General features: G+C 52.6%; 5 protein-coding genes across 5 annotated transcripts; 2 read left to right on the top strand and 3 right to left on the bottom strand.

The window, feature by feature from the left end:
• Nucleotides 1-82: 82 nt before the first annotated feature.
• LAESUDRAFT_701311 (uncharacterized protein) lies at nucleotides 83-3,175 on the bottom strand (the record flags this gene model as incomplete). The annotated part of the gene is made up of 9 exons (XM_040906448.1): nucleotides 3,080-3,175; nucleotides 2,865-3,025; nucleotides 2,467-2,806; nucleotides 2,094-2,417; nucleotides 1,922-2,039; nucleotides 1,774-1,869; nucleotides 888-1,718; nucleotides 712-832; nucleotides 83-651 (listed from the first exon to the last, which is right to left on the bottom strand). The coding sequence occupies exons 1-9, from the start codon at nucleotides 3,139-3,141 to the stop codon at nucleotides 83-85; spliced, it is 2,622 nt and encodes an 873-aa protein (XP_040763638.1). The 5' UTR covers nucleotides 3,142-3,175.
• A 129-nt stretch (nucleotides 3,176-3,304) lies between these two features.
• Nucleotides 3,305-4,075, top strand: LAESUDRAFT_701306 (DUF423-domain-containing protein; the record flags this gene model as incomplete). Its single annotated transcript, XM_040906447.1, has 5 exons — nucleotides 3,305-3,392; nucleotides 3,474-3,580; nucleotides 3,734-3,870; nucleotides 3,935-3,988; nucleotides 4,047-4,075. The coding sequence occupies 5 exons, from the start codon at nucleotides 3,305-3,307 to the stop codon at nucleotides 4,066-4,068; spliced, it is 408 nt and encodes a 135-aa protein (XP_040763637.1). The 3' UTR covers nucleotides 4,069-4,075.
• A 638-nt stretch (nucleotides 4,076-4,713) lies between these two features.
• LAESUDRAFT_654934 (uncharacterized protein) lies at nucleotides 4,714-5,193 on the top strand (the record flags this gene model as incomplete). The annotated part of the gene is made up of 1 exon (XM_040904520.1): nucleotides 4,714-5,193. A coding segment is annotated over one exon (480 nt), but the record flags the coding sequence as incomplete, so codon positions are not given.
• Nucleotides 5,194-7,304: 2,111 nt separating this feature from the next.
• LAESUDRAFT_714593 (uncharacterized protein) lies at nucleotides 7,305-9,977 on the bottom strand (the record flags this gene model as incomplete). Its single annotated transcript, XM_040907080.1, has 3 exons — nucleotides 7,305-7,882; nucleotides 7,936-8,151; nucleotides 8,207-9,977. 3 exons carry the CDS (start codon nucleotides 9,975-9,977, stop codon nucleotides 7,305-7,307), a joined length of 2,565 nt encoding a protein of 854 aa, XP_040763635.1.
• A 545-nt stretch (nucleotides 9,978-10,522) lies between these two features.
• Nucleotides 10,523-13,107, bottom strand: LAESUDRAFT_204901 (MFS general substrate transporter). The gene is made up of 13 exons (XM_040901567.1): nucleotides 12,604-13,107; nucleotides 12,386-12,550; nucleotides 12,252-12,329; nucleotides 12,131-12,201; nucleotides 12,001-12,080; nucleotides 11,712-11,949; nucleotides 11,511-11,662; nucleotides 11,068-11,459; nucleotides 10,988-11,014; nucleotides 10,919-10,925; nucleotides 10,737-10,864; nucleotides 10,641-10,676; nucleotides 10,523-10,590 (listed from the first exon to the last, which is right to left on the bottom strand). Exons 1-13 carry the CDS (start codon nucleotides 12,973-12,975, stop codon nucleotides 10,555-10,557), a joined length of 1,782 nt encoding a protein of 593 aa, XP_040763634.1. The 5' UTR covers nucleotides 12,976-13,107; the 3' UTR covers nucleotides 10,523-10,554.
• Between the last annotated feature and the right edge of the window lie 129 nt (nucleotides 13,108-13,236).

Genomic DNA, 13,236 nt, shown 5'->3' with positions numbered 1-13,236 from the left:
TATTGGATTATACATGCGTGGGACAAGGTGCAGATCTATCACCTAGATATTGGGGAGTAAGACGAGAGGTAAAAGAAGTCGATCAGGTCCGTTTGCGCTTTTTGTTCGCGCGCTCTTGCCGTTTGCGGGCTCGGACCTCCTTCTTCATCCTCGCATCCACCATCACATAACGACCCTTTACGCCCTTCGGTCTGCCCTTAATACCTCTGTGCGAGCCCTTAGCTACGACCAACTTGACCTCCTTTTTATTTTTCTTGGCCATTCCCTTGAGCATAACTTTTTCGATCTGTTTCGCTTTTTCCTTTTCTGTCATGTCAGCTGTCTCGTTCACGCCCTCTGCCTTCTTCATTGCCTTCGCGAGCCTCTGAGCTGCCTTGAACTTCTTCCGGGCCTTCGCCTCCGCTATTTTCTTAATAGGCCGAGCGTCGAGAGCACGCATCTTGGCCCGAAGAACAGCGATAGCTTCTTTAGTCACAGGAATGTTCGGCTTGTAGTGCTTCTCTTCATCGTCCAGGAACCAAGAGGGAAGGCCGTCCTTTGCGTTCAATGAGTAACGATTGAAACCTTCATTGATTAATTGTGTCCGCGTCTTCTCCCTATTCACCAGCTGCTGCGCGATAGTCACAGCTTCGGGAGTGATGAGGCCGTGATCTGTCAGGGAACGAGCATTCATGAGCGAAATGAATGCACGAGGTATTTCATGGAGCTAACTTCGGATCCTAGCGTGCTTCACCTCCTCCTCATTTTCGCGATCCACGTCCCACATATCGGCGTCGTCGTCGGTCTCCCGCGGTACGATTTCGAAGTCGTCTTCCTCGTCGCCCAAATGAACCTGAAGATTATGTCAAATTCGGAGTACTCGTTCCGGAGAACACAGCATCGCTTACCTCGGTCTCAGGAGCATCACTCTCGGACAGCTTCATGCCCTCCTCTGCCTCCTTTTCACTTTCCTCCTCATCCTCATCGACATCGATGTCCTCACCTGCGAAACAATCTTGGCTGAACCAGACTTGTGCTGAGCGGCTGAGCTGTGTATTCTTCGAGGGCGGATTGAGGGTGGCTAGAGTACGCGCCCGTTTGCTGCTTGGCGCAACGTCTGCGTCCGCTCGCCTTTTCCTCCCAGAAGGTAGCGGGTCCTCGTCTTCTTCGTCGCTAACATCCGAGCTTGAGTCCTCTCCCACTCGTTCTTTAAATTTCTCCATGTTGTCCCAGCCGCCTTCTTCCTGGCTCTCATCCTCATCCTCCTCATCGCTATCCTCGGCCTTGATGCCGCCCCATTCCTCTCTGCTCTTGTCGTTCTTCCTCGCCTCCTTCACCTTGTACTTCGTATCTCGTTCGCGTAATCGTGCCCTGTATGCGTCATATAACCCATCTAGCTCTGCTTCAAGACCCTTGACTTTCTTCTCTCGCTCTTCTTCAGAATCCAGCTCTTCCTCTTCGACCTCGTCCGCCTGCGAGGCATCGTCCTCGCTATCCGCGTTATCTTCACCTGCGAGCCTTGCTGCACCATTCCTACTCTTCAGAGTCTGTGTCGCCTCTTCCAATGCGAATACATCTTCCTGACCAAATGCTAGTGCGGCATCGCTTTGTTCCATACCGATGTCGAGAGGCACGGTCATCTGAAGCTGCATGCGCTGAATCGTCCGCGTCTTGATCTCGTTGGCACGGCGACGTTCTCGCTTCACTCGAGCTGCTGCCTCAGCGTTTAGCCTCTCAAGCTGATGTTCCCTGTGAGTGAGGCACACTATGAGGAACTGTAAGATCGCTCCCCACCTCATTTTGGATTTGCGTCTCCTCGTCGACATCGTCGGTGATCTCCACCGTTTCAGTCAACTCCTCCGCAAGTTTAGTCTTTATATCCAGGCCCAGCTACAAGTCAAGCATTAAAGCAGAGAAGCGAAGCAGATACGACACAACATACCTCTTGACGCAGCGCGATGCGCCATTTGATGAGCGTCTTGAAATCACCCTTGCCGAGAACCTTGAGATCCTCGCAGTTTGCAGTGACATCGGGCGACGTGACATCCAGCTTGAGCCACCTAGAACCAACCAACATCAAACATTGTTTGAGAATCCTGGAATAGACTCCATACTCTTTCTCCTCCTCCGTTTCAAATGTAATCTTGTTGAAACTGCCAAGGAAAGTGACCGGATCCTGGCACCTAATGAACTCCGCAGCACCGGTCTTCTTGAACAGAATGTAGTCGCCATCGTCGTAGCCGTCACGATGCCGACGCTTCTTGTCGGGCTGGAATACATTCGCCTGGTGCTTTGCGGAGGATGTTCCAGCTCCGCCAGTAGCGGAAAGAGATGCCGATAGATCTTTGAAAACATCTTTGGGGTCGAAGAACTTGGGGTCGATGTGTTTTGGCGCGAGAAAATCTCTGCACACGACGAAGATCTCTGCAGATACGTTTCTGAACGGTAATCAGAGCAAGAACCCGTACGTATACAACAGACAGATACCTAGAGGATGGGGGCTTCGTGGCTTCGACCTTGCCAAATAGTTGGTTGAAAACCCAGATGAGGTTATTGTAGTCTGCGCTCCGAAAAACCTTTGTTACGAAAGTGCCGCCCTTGATGAGGAACTCCGCGGCAAGTTTCACACTCCTGAGCACCAGCTCAGATTGGCTGTACGCATCCTGCACCCATGCTGTACCGACATTGGGGGCACCATCGTGAAGAACGACGTCGGCCTTCCAGTCCTTGAGCTCGTTACGAATAAGATTTCGGCATTGCGTGGTAGTAATGTCCGAGGCGAAGGTGACGACTCTGGGGATTGGCTTGATTGAAACCAAATCCACGCCTAGCAAGTTGCCGATTTAGTCTGAGAGGAAAAAATACGTATGTAAAGGAGCACCAACCGACTATCACACTGTTCACCGGCATGTACTTGCTCGCCACCTGCAGCCAACCGCCAGGAGCAGCACACAAATCGATACAGCATCGTGCGGACTCCAGGAACGAGTACTTTTTGTTCAATTGAATGAGCTTGAAGGCAGATCGAGCGCGGTAACCCTGCTCTCTGGAACGCAAATCGGTCGATGACCCAGTGACATCTTTATGTTAATTCACTCACTTTGCAAGCTTGTAGTACTTGTCAAGACGACCCTTCCCGGTCTTTTTTTGCGCCTTACCCATGGCGAACAGAAGGCGAAGTTTTAGATCAAAGGGCCGACGGCAACTTGACGCTCCCGCTGCAATTGCCTGTTAGTGCTTATTTATTCCTGCCTAATTTGGCACTCAACGCCTCCGTCAATATAAGAGCTAGCCCTGGACCATTGCAAATACGTACGTTTCCAACATGCCGACAGCTTCAACGCCCCTCCTCCCTTCTCTTCCCTCATCTTTCCCTAATTCCAGACTTCTATGGAAGACTGGCGCTATACTAGGTAACAGTCGACGTGCTCACTTGGTTTCAGTGGAGTACTGATGAGAACTTGCGCGCGTCTCCTGCACTATGTGACGCCTAGCTGGCGTGGGCATGCTATTTGGAGCATTCGGGGCTCACGGTCTCAAGAAGAGACAGGGTATCACTCCTGAGAACATCAACGCATGGGCCACCGCTTCCCACTACGCGGTACGTTTTTTCTTTTGGTATCACGCACAGTTCGCGAGTCGCGCCATTCCTCGGGGGTCGTATGGTGGACACAACTGTTGTGTCGGGGCGTTACCGCACTCTCTTAACTTATCCACACGCACTGTTAACACACTGTCTCAATAACAACCTCAGATATTCAACGGGCTGGGGCTGCTGTTGGTATCGTTACATCCTCGTTTTGCAACGCACAAGTTTGCGGGCCCTGCTATCGCTGCCGGAGGCGTTGTGTTTTCAGGGAGCATCATAGCCCTGGTCCTGGCTGGTGACAAGTATGTGACATCATGGCTACTATTGATAAGGATGCAAATGGACATAATACTTCCATTCTCGCAGACTCAGATGGATGGGTCCAATCACGCCGCTGGGCGGGTCGCTGATGATCGCTGGGTGAGTGAACCGGCAACCTTGTTGGTAATAGTGCAATACCGAACGAATGATCGTGCAGATATATTGCTCTCGCCCTCTGATCCCGACTGTAGTATTGAGCATTGGATATCTTGTACACTATTGTAACATGCTATGTTCTACGAGGAATTTCACCGCCGCTCTCATTGCTTTATCTTCGTCGTCATTTCACGGGGCAGACAGCTGTGTAGAGAATCTACTACTAGAGATAATATCAGGCTGTGCGCGGGAGGATACGGACGCACACGCGCTGGCCTCATTTACGGTCACGTGCACGACGCGTCGAGCGCGTCATCTCCGCTTGAAATTTCTGAGAGTGTGTTGAAGCGGCCGCTTGCTTCCATCCTCCCGGCCACATCCCCGCTCTCCACCCTCGTGTTCCCCCCTCTCCTCTCCTCCTCGTTGCGTCCCTTTTTGTCCGCATTGCCGGAAACAATCTTGTGCTGCAAACGTTGGTGACATCTTTCGACACCGACACCAGCTGTTGAAAGTACTCGATTAGTGCATCATCGCTCTTCACAATGTCCGACAGACAGCGTATCCCCTTCCAATACTCCTCTTCCTTCAGCGGTATGCCTAACAGCGGCTTCAGTCGCTCACTCAAGCGACACCTCACCGCTCCGTCTACCGATTCTGCATACTTCACGCCGTCAACAAGCATGCTCCCCTCGCGTTACTCTCAATCACAACAGCTAGACCTTCAGAACATGCCCAAGGAGCCTACGCCACCGTCGTCAAGCGCACCCCCCTCTTCCCGCTCTCACGTCATAACGCGTCACAATTCTATCGGCGTGAACGGCGTTCAGGTTCTGGACCCTTCCCCTTCCGACCCCGGCGCACTCTTCATTCACCCGCCTTTCACCGTGTTTCCCGACGCTGATAAGCACAAAGATGGCCTAACCTACAATCTCATGGCCACAAACCCAGAGTGGTTCCTCGATCCAGCCGATTTCATATCTGCAATCAACGACAACCCGAACGCGATCCGCTACCCTCCTCAGCTGGAGCCCCCTCGAGGCTGGTGTCCTGCCAAGAAGAAAGAGCTCAAAGATAGCTGGCCTGAGGGCGAGGAGCCTCGTCTGCGGTGCACTTTCTGTAGGCGGACATATGCAGGCGTGAATGCCAAGAGCATGTGGAGACGACACGTCTACGAAAAGCACAAGATTGCTATGGCCAATCGCCGTGATACTTCAGACCGTAAGGGTGCCCGCTGTGCCAACAGTGAGTGCGTTGAAAACGGCGTCCGTGTATACATCGATGATATTTTTCTTGTAGAGGAGAATAAGGATGATGGTCGCATGGTCGGTCGCCGAGGCTCCAGTGATGGTGATGACGACGTGTCCCAATCTCGACTACCTCGTTCCAGCACATTGGGGGGTGACGGCCCGTCTGGCTCGTCTAACGGGCATGACTACTTCAATTTGAGTCAATCTTCTTCCACTCCTCCTCTTACCCCGGGTCATTCCCCCTCAAAGTCCGGGAGTGTAGGGGACACGAGCATCGAGTCACCTTACAATCCTCTTTCGACCCCGTCGTTCCGTCATTCGCCGGCACGGCTTCCATCCGCTCAACCGTGGCGATTCCCGAGCCCCAGTCATCCCCTACATTCTAAAGTGAGAGAGATCTCCTTGGCCATGCTCGTCCGAGACGGGAGTAGTCCTCTTGTCAGTGAACTTGACGTGAGCTCCTCTGTACTCGCCCCTACCAGCGAACGGGCGAAGCGAAGCCTTTTCAGCAGCCCCCTCGTCGCACCAGGGAACAAGGACGAGGATGTTCACGTCCTGTCTGTTCCCTCACCCGCTCCGTTCTTTGACACCCCATTTCCGCTTCCTCTTGCCGGTAGCACTCCTCTAAAGGATTTCAAGCTGCCTTCATCTCCAGCTGGTTTCCCAACGCATAGCTCGCCCAAGCAGAAATTGGCATCTCTGACTGATGTGATCCGTAACTGGCATTCGAACACGCCCAGCTCGCCTATGAGGCCCACACTTGATAATGCCGGATTGTTGGACCCCATTGAATTGACAGGTGACGAGTCCTTCACCGCCAGCCTCTACGAATCCTGGATTGATCTCAGCGCGACGACCGATGAGAGTTCAGAGCAGCAGAATGCCCCCTCCCGTGTTGTCGATGAAAGCCCAGTCGTTCGTTCGAATCCCCGGGGCACGCCTGCCAGCGCAGCTAAGACAATGCTTTCCGGTCTGGGTACCGGCTTGATGGATGCCTTCTTGTCGGGGAGAAAGAAAGCCAAAGCGAGGACCCGCAGTCGCACAGCGTCTGCCGGCGACGATGACGGTCTATTCCAGAGAAACGGCATCGGCAAGAGGAACAGACATGAATCGTGGTACAGGGATGACGAAATCGACGGTGAACTTGATCCCTCCCAACACAGGAAACGCAGGAAGACTGTCAACGGTCGCAACTGAGTCGACTGTCGCATCAAACCTGCCATCGGACACCGTCCTCGCGTTGGTTGCATCAGAAATACTATCCATCTCTCCTTTCTCTCATACAACTTGTCATAGCTTTGTCTCGATCTGCTCTATTGTTGTGTTCTTGCCTCGCTCTCCACTCAGCGGTTGCATATAGCCCCAGCCTCATTTTGATTCTGGCTTGGACTGCACACCGCCCCTATGCATTCCGTTCTATCTCTGTGTACAACAATCGTATCCTAGATGTCGGATCTTCTGCTCCTATTCTCTACTCTTGCCTTCGTCTCGTACTGTTGTTATCTCGTCACGATCTTCTCCACCGTTGACTGCTGCCTTGAGTAGGTCTCCGTTCGTCTCGCGATTATTGTGTATCTCTTGAACAGCGTCGCTTCCTGCCTTTTTGGATGACCTGCAGGCTACGTCACCACTAGTGTAGTATACTTGCAGTAGTCAGTCCTGTCTCACTGAAGTCTCTCGAACTCTTGTACATGTACAACATTGTGATGTATCGAGATACAATTTGCCGGTGTAAAGCTTCCCCTTGCATGATGAGGAGCAAGAGAAATCAGCGGTGGCCAACACTATCTCTGCAGCGGACATATATTCGGTACTCTTGTGGGGTCATACACATCGAGAACTGCCAGGAACGAGAGACATAGATAGACCAGCCAAGAGGACAAGGCAAAGACGCAGAGCAAATGAAAAGATGAGGAAGACCAAACCGAGACATCACATGCTGGGGAACTTACGCGAGAGATATGGATCCGGAAAGGGAACAGACACATATACAGGCAAGCTAGACGGACGTAAGTGAGTCGTTAGAGTCGTAAGCAGGATGCTTGGGTTCGTGACAGGGAACTAAGAGGGCCCTAGTGTTGACGAGTAGCCAGGGCACGAATTTCATATAGATATGACCGATCGAATTCCGGACGCGACGACGACAACCAGCTCTTCATCTCAGTGCGATGACGTTCCTCTGCACGACGGCAGCTCTCGATGAAAGCCTCGTCCACATCGCACACCATCGACGCCCGGGAACACCGATCGCTCTCACTCCCAGATAGCGAGAACCTGCGCGACGGGCTCGGAGGGTCGGTATTCGGCGAGCTAAACAGAGCACCGCCGGACACGCCTTGGCTCGGACGGATTGTCGCGCACTTCGCGTCCCAGTCGTCGTCCTCGTCGTCCGCGAGATCCGCGAAGACGTCGGGCTCGTCCTCATCTGCCGGGAGAGTGGATATCCAGCACATGCGTGCAGGGTCAAATACCATGTTACCGACTACTCGCGCGCCCGCGGCGGATGGTCTATTTGGGGAACCTCTGGATGAGCCAGTGAGATGAGTGATGAGCGCAGGGCGGATTGAAGACGCGTTGTCAAAGTCGCGTAATGCTTGATCGTTGCCCTCCCAGCGCATTGTACTGGGATTCCATTTCATGTCTCCGATGACTACAGCGAGTTAAGCATAGTAGCAGCAGCAGCATAAAGCGTCCCAGGCTGACCTTTTGGTAGACCAACACCGCCCAGGTTCCTAATGAGTGTTGGCTTTTTGCGCGTCTGTGAAGGCGGAGTCATGACCCTCCTCTTCCTGACACCAGACGGGGAATCTGTTTGCTTGGAATGGATTGCTGGTTGCTCCGACTCAAGTTTCCGCGGAATCTCTAGACGTCCAGTACGTTTCAATGTCTTCGTAGTTGAGGTAGAGCATTTGGGTCCCTCTGCCGACCACACGGTATGAGCGATCGTGAGATTACAATAACATAACTAACGCACCAGCAGTGCTCTCCAACTGCCGCTTCACTACCCTACGCGTCGGACCATTGTCAGAGCCGCCGGAGGAGACCACCTTCGCGTAGCTTATGCCAGGCACGCAATTGCCGTACCTCTTTGGCTGCACACTATAGTGGCCCTCCCTCTCTCTGTCGAGAGGGAGGTCTTCAAATGCATCCAACTCCGTCCCATCGCCAAATGTTTGCGCGCGCTTCGGACGCTTCAGCATCTTGGGCGCGCTCAGCGATGGGCCCTGGACTTGTGCAGGTGCCTGATGCGACCTCGTGGAGCTCCCCAAAGGTGGCCGCGACGATGGCCGAGACGTCGCAGATGGCAGAACAGCACTTGTCGGCGTGTTCAAGACCGATGACACGGACGAGCGTGACTTAAGCCGTGAAGAAGCTGTAGGCATAATTAAACGCAGAGCAGAGGGCGCCGATGAGAGAGTTGTCAACTTCACGGGCTGCGGCGCAAGGAATTCCGAGGACCGTGTCCGACCGGCCGAGCTAGACGGTTGCATCTTCGCGCGCGAGGACGCAGTAGGTGCATTATAACCAGTCTGGCTCGCCACAGTGGAACTAAACCCGGACCCTGACGGCTGGGCATGGTTGCTCGCCTCTGACAGCGAAGGCAGCGAGGCCTTGCGCCCAAGCTGTCGTGAAGACGTCGGGGAAGACGCCTTTAGATTAGTATGTGATATCTGCGACCGTAAGATAAGCGGCCTTGGCGGAGCGAATGGACCTCCTGACATCAGGGGAGTGGAAGGAACCGAAGTCTGTGAGCGGATGAATGGCGATGGGCGGGAGAAAGCGGGAGAGTCTGTCAGTTTGCGCAATTGTTGGACTGAGGCTACAGGAGGTGTCCTCGCGAACCTTGAACGGTCGTCTCTTACCCGGGAGAATGCATGGAAGGAGGGGGGAGGTACAGGCGGTGCACTCTTACAGCGCGTATTTGCTTGACCGAGACGCTTCACGTTTTCCGTAGTCAACAAAAGGCGACTAGAGCTGAGCTCGACATCGTGGTCAATAATGAGGCCAGCCTCAAAGTCGTCTTCGGGATCAAGGCTAGCGATCTTGATGTCTTCGTCGCTGAACGTTATTCGCTTCTTCGACTCGAGCAGTTTGGCTAGCTCCTTCCCCCCTGATTCGGACTCAAACAGACCGGTAGGAACCACCAGACCATCGAGCTCGTCCTCAGCCACCTTTTCGTCTTCATCTGTATCTGTGTCTGGTGCGGAGGTGCAGTTGGATGACCCATTTTCTGCAAAACCTAGAGAAGAGAACGTGTCCGAGGATTGAGATGATACCGTCTGATCCTTGTCTCCCCACTCTATGGACGCCTTGGAAGAGCGGTGAGAAATCGGACGTAGAGATAGCTGTACAAGATCCGATGGTAAAGAGAATGCATCCTCAAAGTCCTCGTCAACAGGAGGAGAATGTTTGGAGAAGACTTTGGGCAAGGCTGCCGCCTTGATAGTGGACACGCCCTCGTCCTCCTCTTCATCGTCATCGCCAGGCGTAGCAATCGGAGGACGGATAGTGAACACGCATGGTGGCTCGCTTGCAGGCTGCGCCTCGGGCGCTGTGTCTCCCTGCGTGGTGAAGCATGCTTTTGCTCCTCCAGTCTTTCCCAGGTCCATCTCAACGTCCCAGTCCTCGTCTTCAGTACCGTCCTCGGCATCGGAGGCCCGGATCGCCTCATCATCGGGAAAGTCGAAATCATCGTCGAGCCATTCGTCCTTCGGGGGTTCGACTGTACCTGATGGAATGGTCATTATGGCGGCGTCGCTCGTCAAGAGGAATCGTGCGGTAAGGGTAACGAATTAGGGGATTGTAGAATGCAAGGTCTAGCGAGCGAGGGCTCCGTGTGCAGCTGAGAGCATCTGCAGGGTAGAAGTAGAATGAAGAAAGCAAGCCTAGCTTGCGCGAGACCAAGGAGAGGTCGAAGGGGGAAGAGATACAGATGAAATCAATTGTCGAGCAATGCAGCCTCGTGCAGTCCAGAGTTTAAATGGTGGGCGAGTTGCTCCAAATACACCATGACCGTGGGAACTCTGATGCATGCTCTGCTCCTCGCCGCCGCTTTGTGGCCACCGACCTTGTCTCCCTAGGCAGACTACAAAATATTTGCTTCTCTGACAGAGGGCCACCGACCCGACCAGCTCGGTGGCGAAGCGCAGCCAGTTCGCTATTCGCAACGTCCGAATTCTGTTTTATTAACTTATATATATAGCCATCCCGTTCCATCGCCACCTCTAATAGACCAGTGGAAAAAGCAAACCTGCTGATCAAACCTTCTTGGTGTCCCTTCTAATTAGACGCGCCGATGTTCCTCCGTGAAAGGAATGTGCGCTAATACACGAAACGGAAGTTCAACATCTCGTTTCCCTGTATAACACGGTTAGAATTGTGCTCCGCATATATCCAGAGATGCGTGCCTTATCCGTGGTAGTCTCGAGGTATTTTTCTTGTTCCTAGGGTCGTTTATGAACGTAAAAATACTGTGCGCCTGTGAATTATACGGCAAGACCGACCTCTGCGGTCATCGAGTTCCATTTCTTCTCTCGACGATGGTTGATTGTGCGATAGAAGTAGTGAGTCAATACGTATAGCACGATGTTCATGACCGCGATTGCTATCAAGTCCTTATTTCCTCGTCTATCTAAATTAACCGCGCTCAGCGGTACGTTGATATCAGCGCTCAATGAATACTCACATAGAGGCTGATTGTCCACGTCAGTCGGTCAATTACTGATCTTCTAGGTAACCAGCGTGAGAGACGTACCGAATCGCTCGACCTATAGATGTATGCCTATCGAACGTTTCTCAGTGAGACACCGCAACGCACTGGCATTTTTTGCTCACAGAAACTATTCCATCCGCCTGAACGAACATGTTGTACAGCGAGGCAGATACCGTACGCGTGCCTACGCTGTATGAGTTGGCCGATGCCCAAGCCACTTGAACGGGGTGAATGTCCGGATAGCCGGTGACCAGCGTGACGACAGTAAACCAGACCCATGGTGAAGTCCGTGCTGTGAACGTCTCGAGAGCGATTAACAGGGGAAGTGCCCATATCTGCATAACCAGACACGCTAGTGCACGACTGTCTACCATCTCACTGAAGTAGCAAGACAGACACATCATGATGATGCCCAATACGGTAGACGGTATGCTGAGGAGATTCGATTGAGTGGTGTCGAAGCCGATATCCCGCAGCACCAACGTCAGGTAGGTTTGCGGAGGAGTCACAGGAACTGCCAAAACTAAGTGAGAATACGCTAAGTCCAACAAAATAACAGACGCACTGAGACAGACAAGACCGAGAATGTAGATCGGCCACATCCTCCAGTCCTTCAAGACCCCGTAGATCTTCTTCGGGGTCAATCCCTCCCGATTGTGCATTTCAGATTTTGAGGGGTCATCACGGAGAACACGATTGACCATGATGACTTCTTCCCTGACCGGGAGTAAGTGATGAAGCAAGATACACAGGCGAATGGACGTACCGTTCAGTGAACCAACCATTGGGTCGATGCCAAGCTTTTGTCTGCGTGGGACTGGGTGGCATCATGAAGAACGCGATGATCCCGACAAGGCACGTGAAGCCTCCTTCAATCAGGAAAAGGTAACGCCACCCGGCTCTACCGTTCGTCCCATCTAGACGAAGAATCCCAACAGCAAGGAACGCGCACACGATCTGTGCGACGCTATTCGACACCCAGAACCATGCCAGGCGGATGGTCACTTTAAATGCATGAGTTTGCAGTCAACGGTTCGTACCGATGCAACACATACATTCAGATCTTGTGTAAAAGTATGACAGATACAGAATCATGTCGGGAATGAAACCACCTTGCATAAGGCCCAAAAGGCACCTGCGAACTTTGAACGTCGATCTCTGCATGAGAAAATGAATCTGAAGTACCGAGTTGCTAAGAAGGACCCTCGTCCACTCAGCCAGAATTGAGACAACGAGACAATGCTCCACAGCACTAACTAGTATTGATCCTCAGCGAGGTGAGTTCACTGAATGCAGATCGACTTACTTGGCTTGGGATCCAGACATCAGGGCCAACTCTCTTAGAGACAAGCTGCGACGGAAGTTCTGCGGACAAAAAGCACAGCTGCGTCACATCGAACGCATTAGCATATTCATCTCGAAGATATTGTGAGGATTTACCAGATTCAACGTATTTCCCAAGTCAAAATCGTCAGTCGTCATGTTCAAGTCTTCTAGGAAGTTATCTGTATTTGCCTGCGAGATATTCCCGCGGTCAATCTGCAAGCCGAAGAACATGATGAATGCCCACGACATGATAAGCAGGTCTATCTTGCGAACGAGTCGCTGCGTTGAATGCGTGTGAGCCAACAATGCAATAAGCAATCGGCGATTCTAACATATTCCTCGCGCCATGTCCAACGCGCCAATGGGTCGAAGCGATGTGCATTCTCGTAGGCAGCCGGTGGACGATACAGTTCCAAAGTAGCAGGGTCGTCAAAGACAGAGGGCTGTGTGGCGGTGCTGTCCAAGTCACGTTTAGATCGTCGCCAGAAATAGTTACGAGGACGTTGCTCTGCGGGTGCGCCGAGTGGTAGTCCTTGCACTGTGCTAACCACCGCGCTGAGCTTTTCCTTGTCATCGGATGACACAGAATTCGCTCTATGGATAGCCCTAAGCCCTATGTTGCGCAAGGCCGTGGACATATCTGCGCTTGGACAGAGGGGACTAGGATGCACTGAACTCGAAGCGTTCAGAAAAGTGCATGACATCGCATGAGTTGCGCCTTCTATAGCTGTGATGGTGCCATGCCATCAGCCGGTTCAAGCACCAAAATACTCCCATCGTCCCTGGCTATCCGATGAATTAGTGCCGTTGACGCGCAGAGAACTTCTGAAGCAAGCACGTGCACACCGGTTACGCCAGAAAACGCTATCGCAAGGCGTATCCAATATTGTTAATCACGTATACATTGCCGTGGAGGCGTAACCGAGAACACAGCCGGATTGGACATCGTACAGGACCTACCGATC

This window comes from Laetiporus sulphureus (genome assembly GCF_001632365.1).
Source record: "Laetiporus sulphureus 93-53 unplaced genomic scaffold LAESUscaffold_23, whole genome shotgun sequence".
NCBI classification, from domain to species: Eukaryota; Fungi; Basidiomycota; class Agaricomycetes; order Polyporales; family Laetiporaceae; genus Laetiporus; species Laetiporus sulphureus.
The sequence above is the reverse complement of the archived record's forward strand: the minus strand, read 5'-3'. Positions and strand labels throughout refer to the sequence as shown.

What these genes read in the sequence shown, in the direction of transcription:
- LAESUDRAFT_204901 (XM_040901567.1), bottom strand. Translation starts at nt 12,975, where the DNA reads ATGTCATGCACTTTTCTGAACGCTTCGAGTTCAGTGCATCCTAGTCCC. An exon ending in TGGGAAATACGTTGAATCTG is followed by an intron (nt 12,330 to 12,385) that starts GTAAATCCTCAC and finishes GATGTGACGCAG; the next exon opens with CTGTGCTTTTTGTCCGCAGA. An exon ending in TCGAGACTACCACGGATAAG is followed by an intron (nt 10,591 to 10,640) that starts GCACGCATCTCT and finishes CGTGTTATACAG; the next exon opens with GGAAACGAGATGTTGAACTT.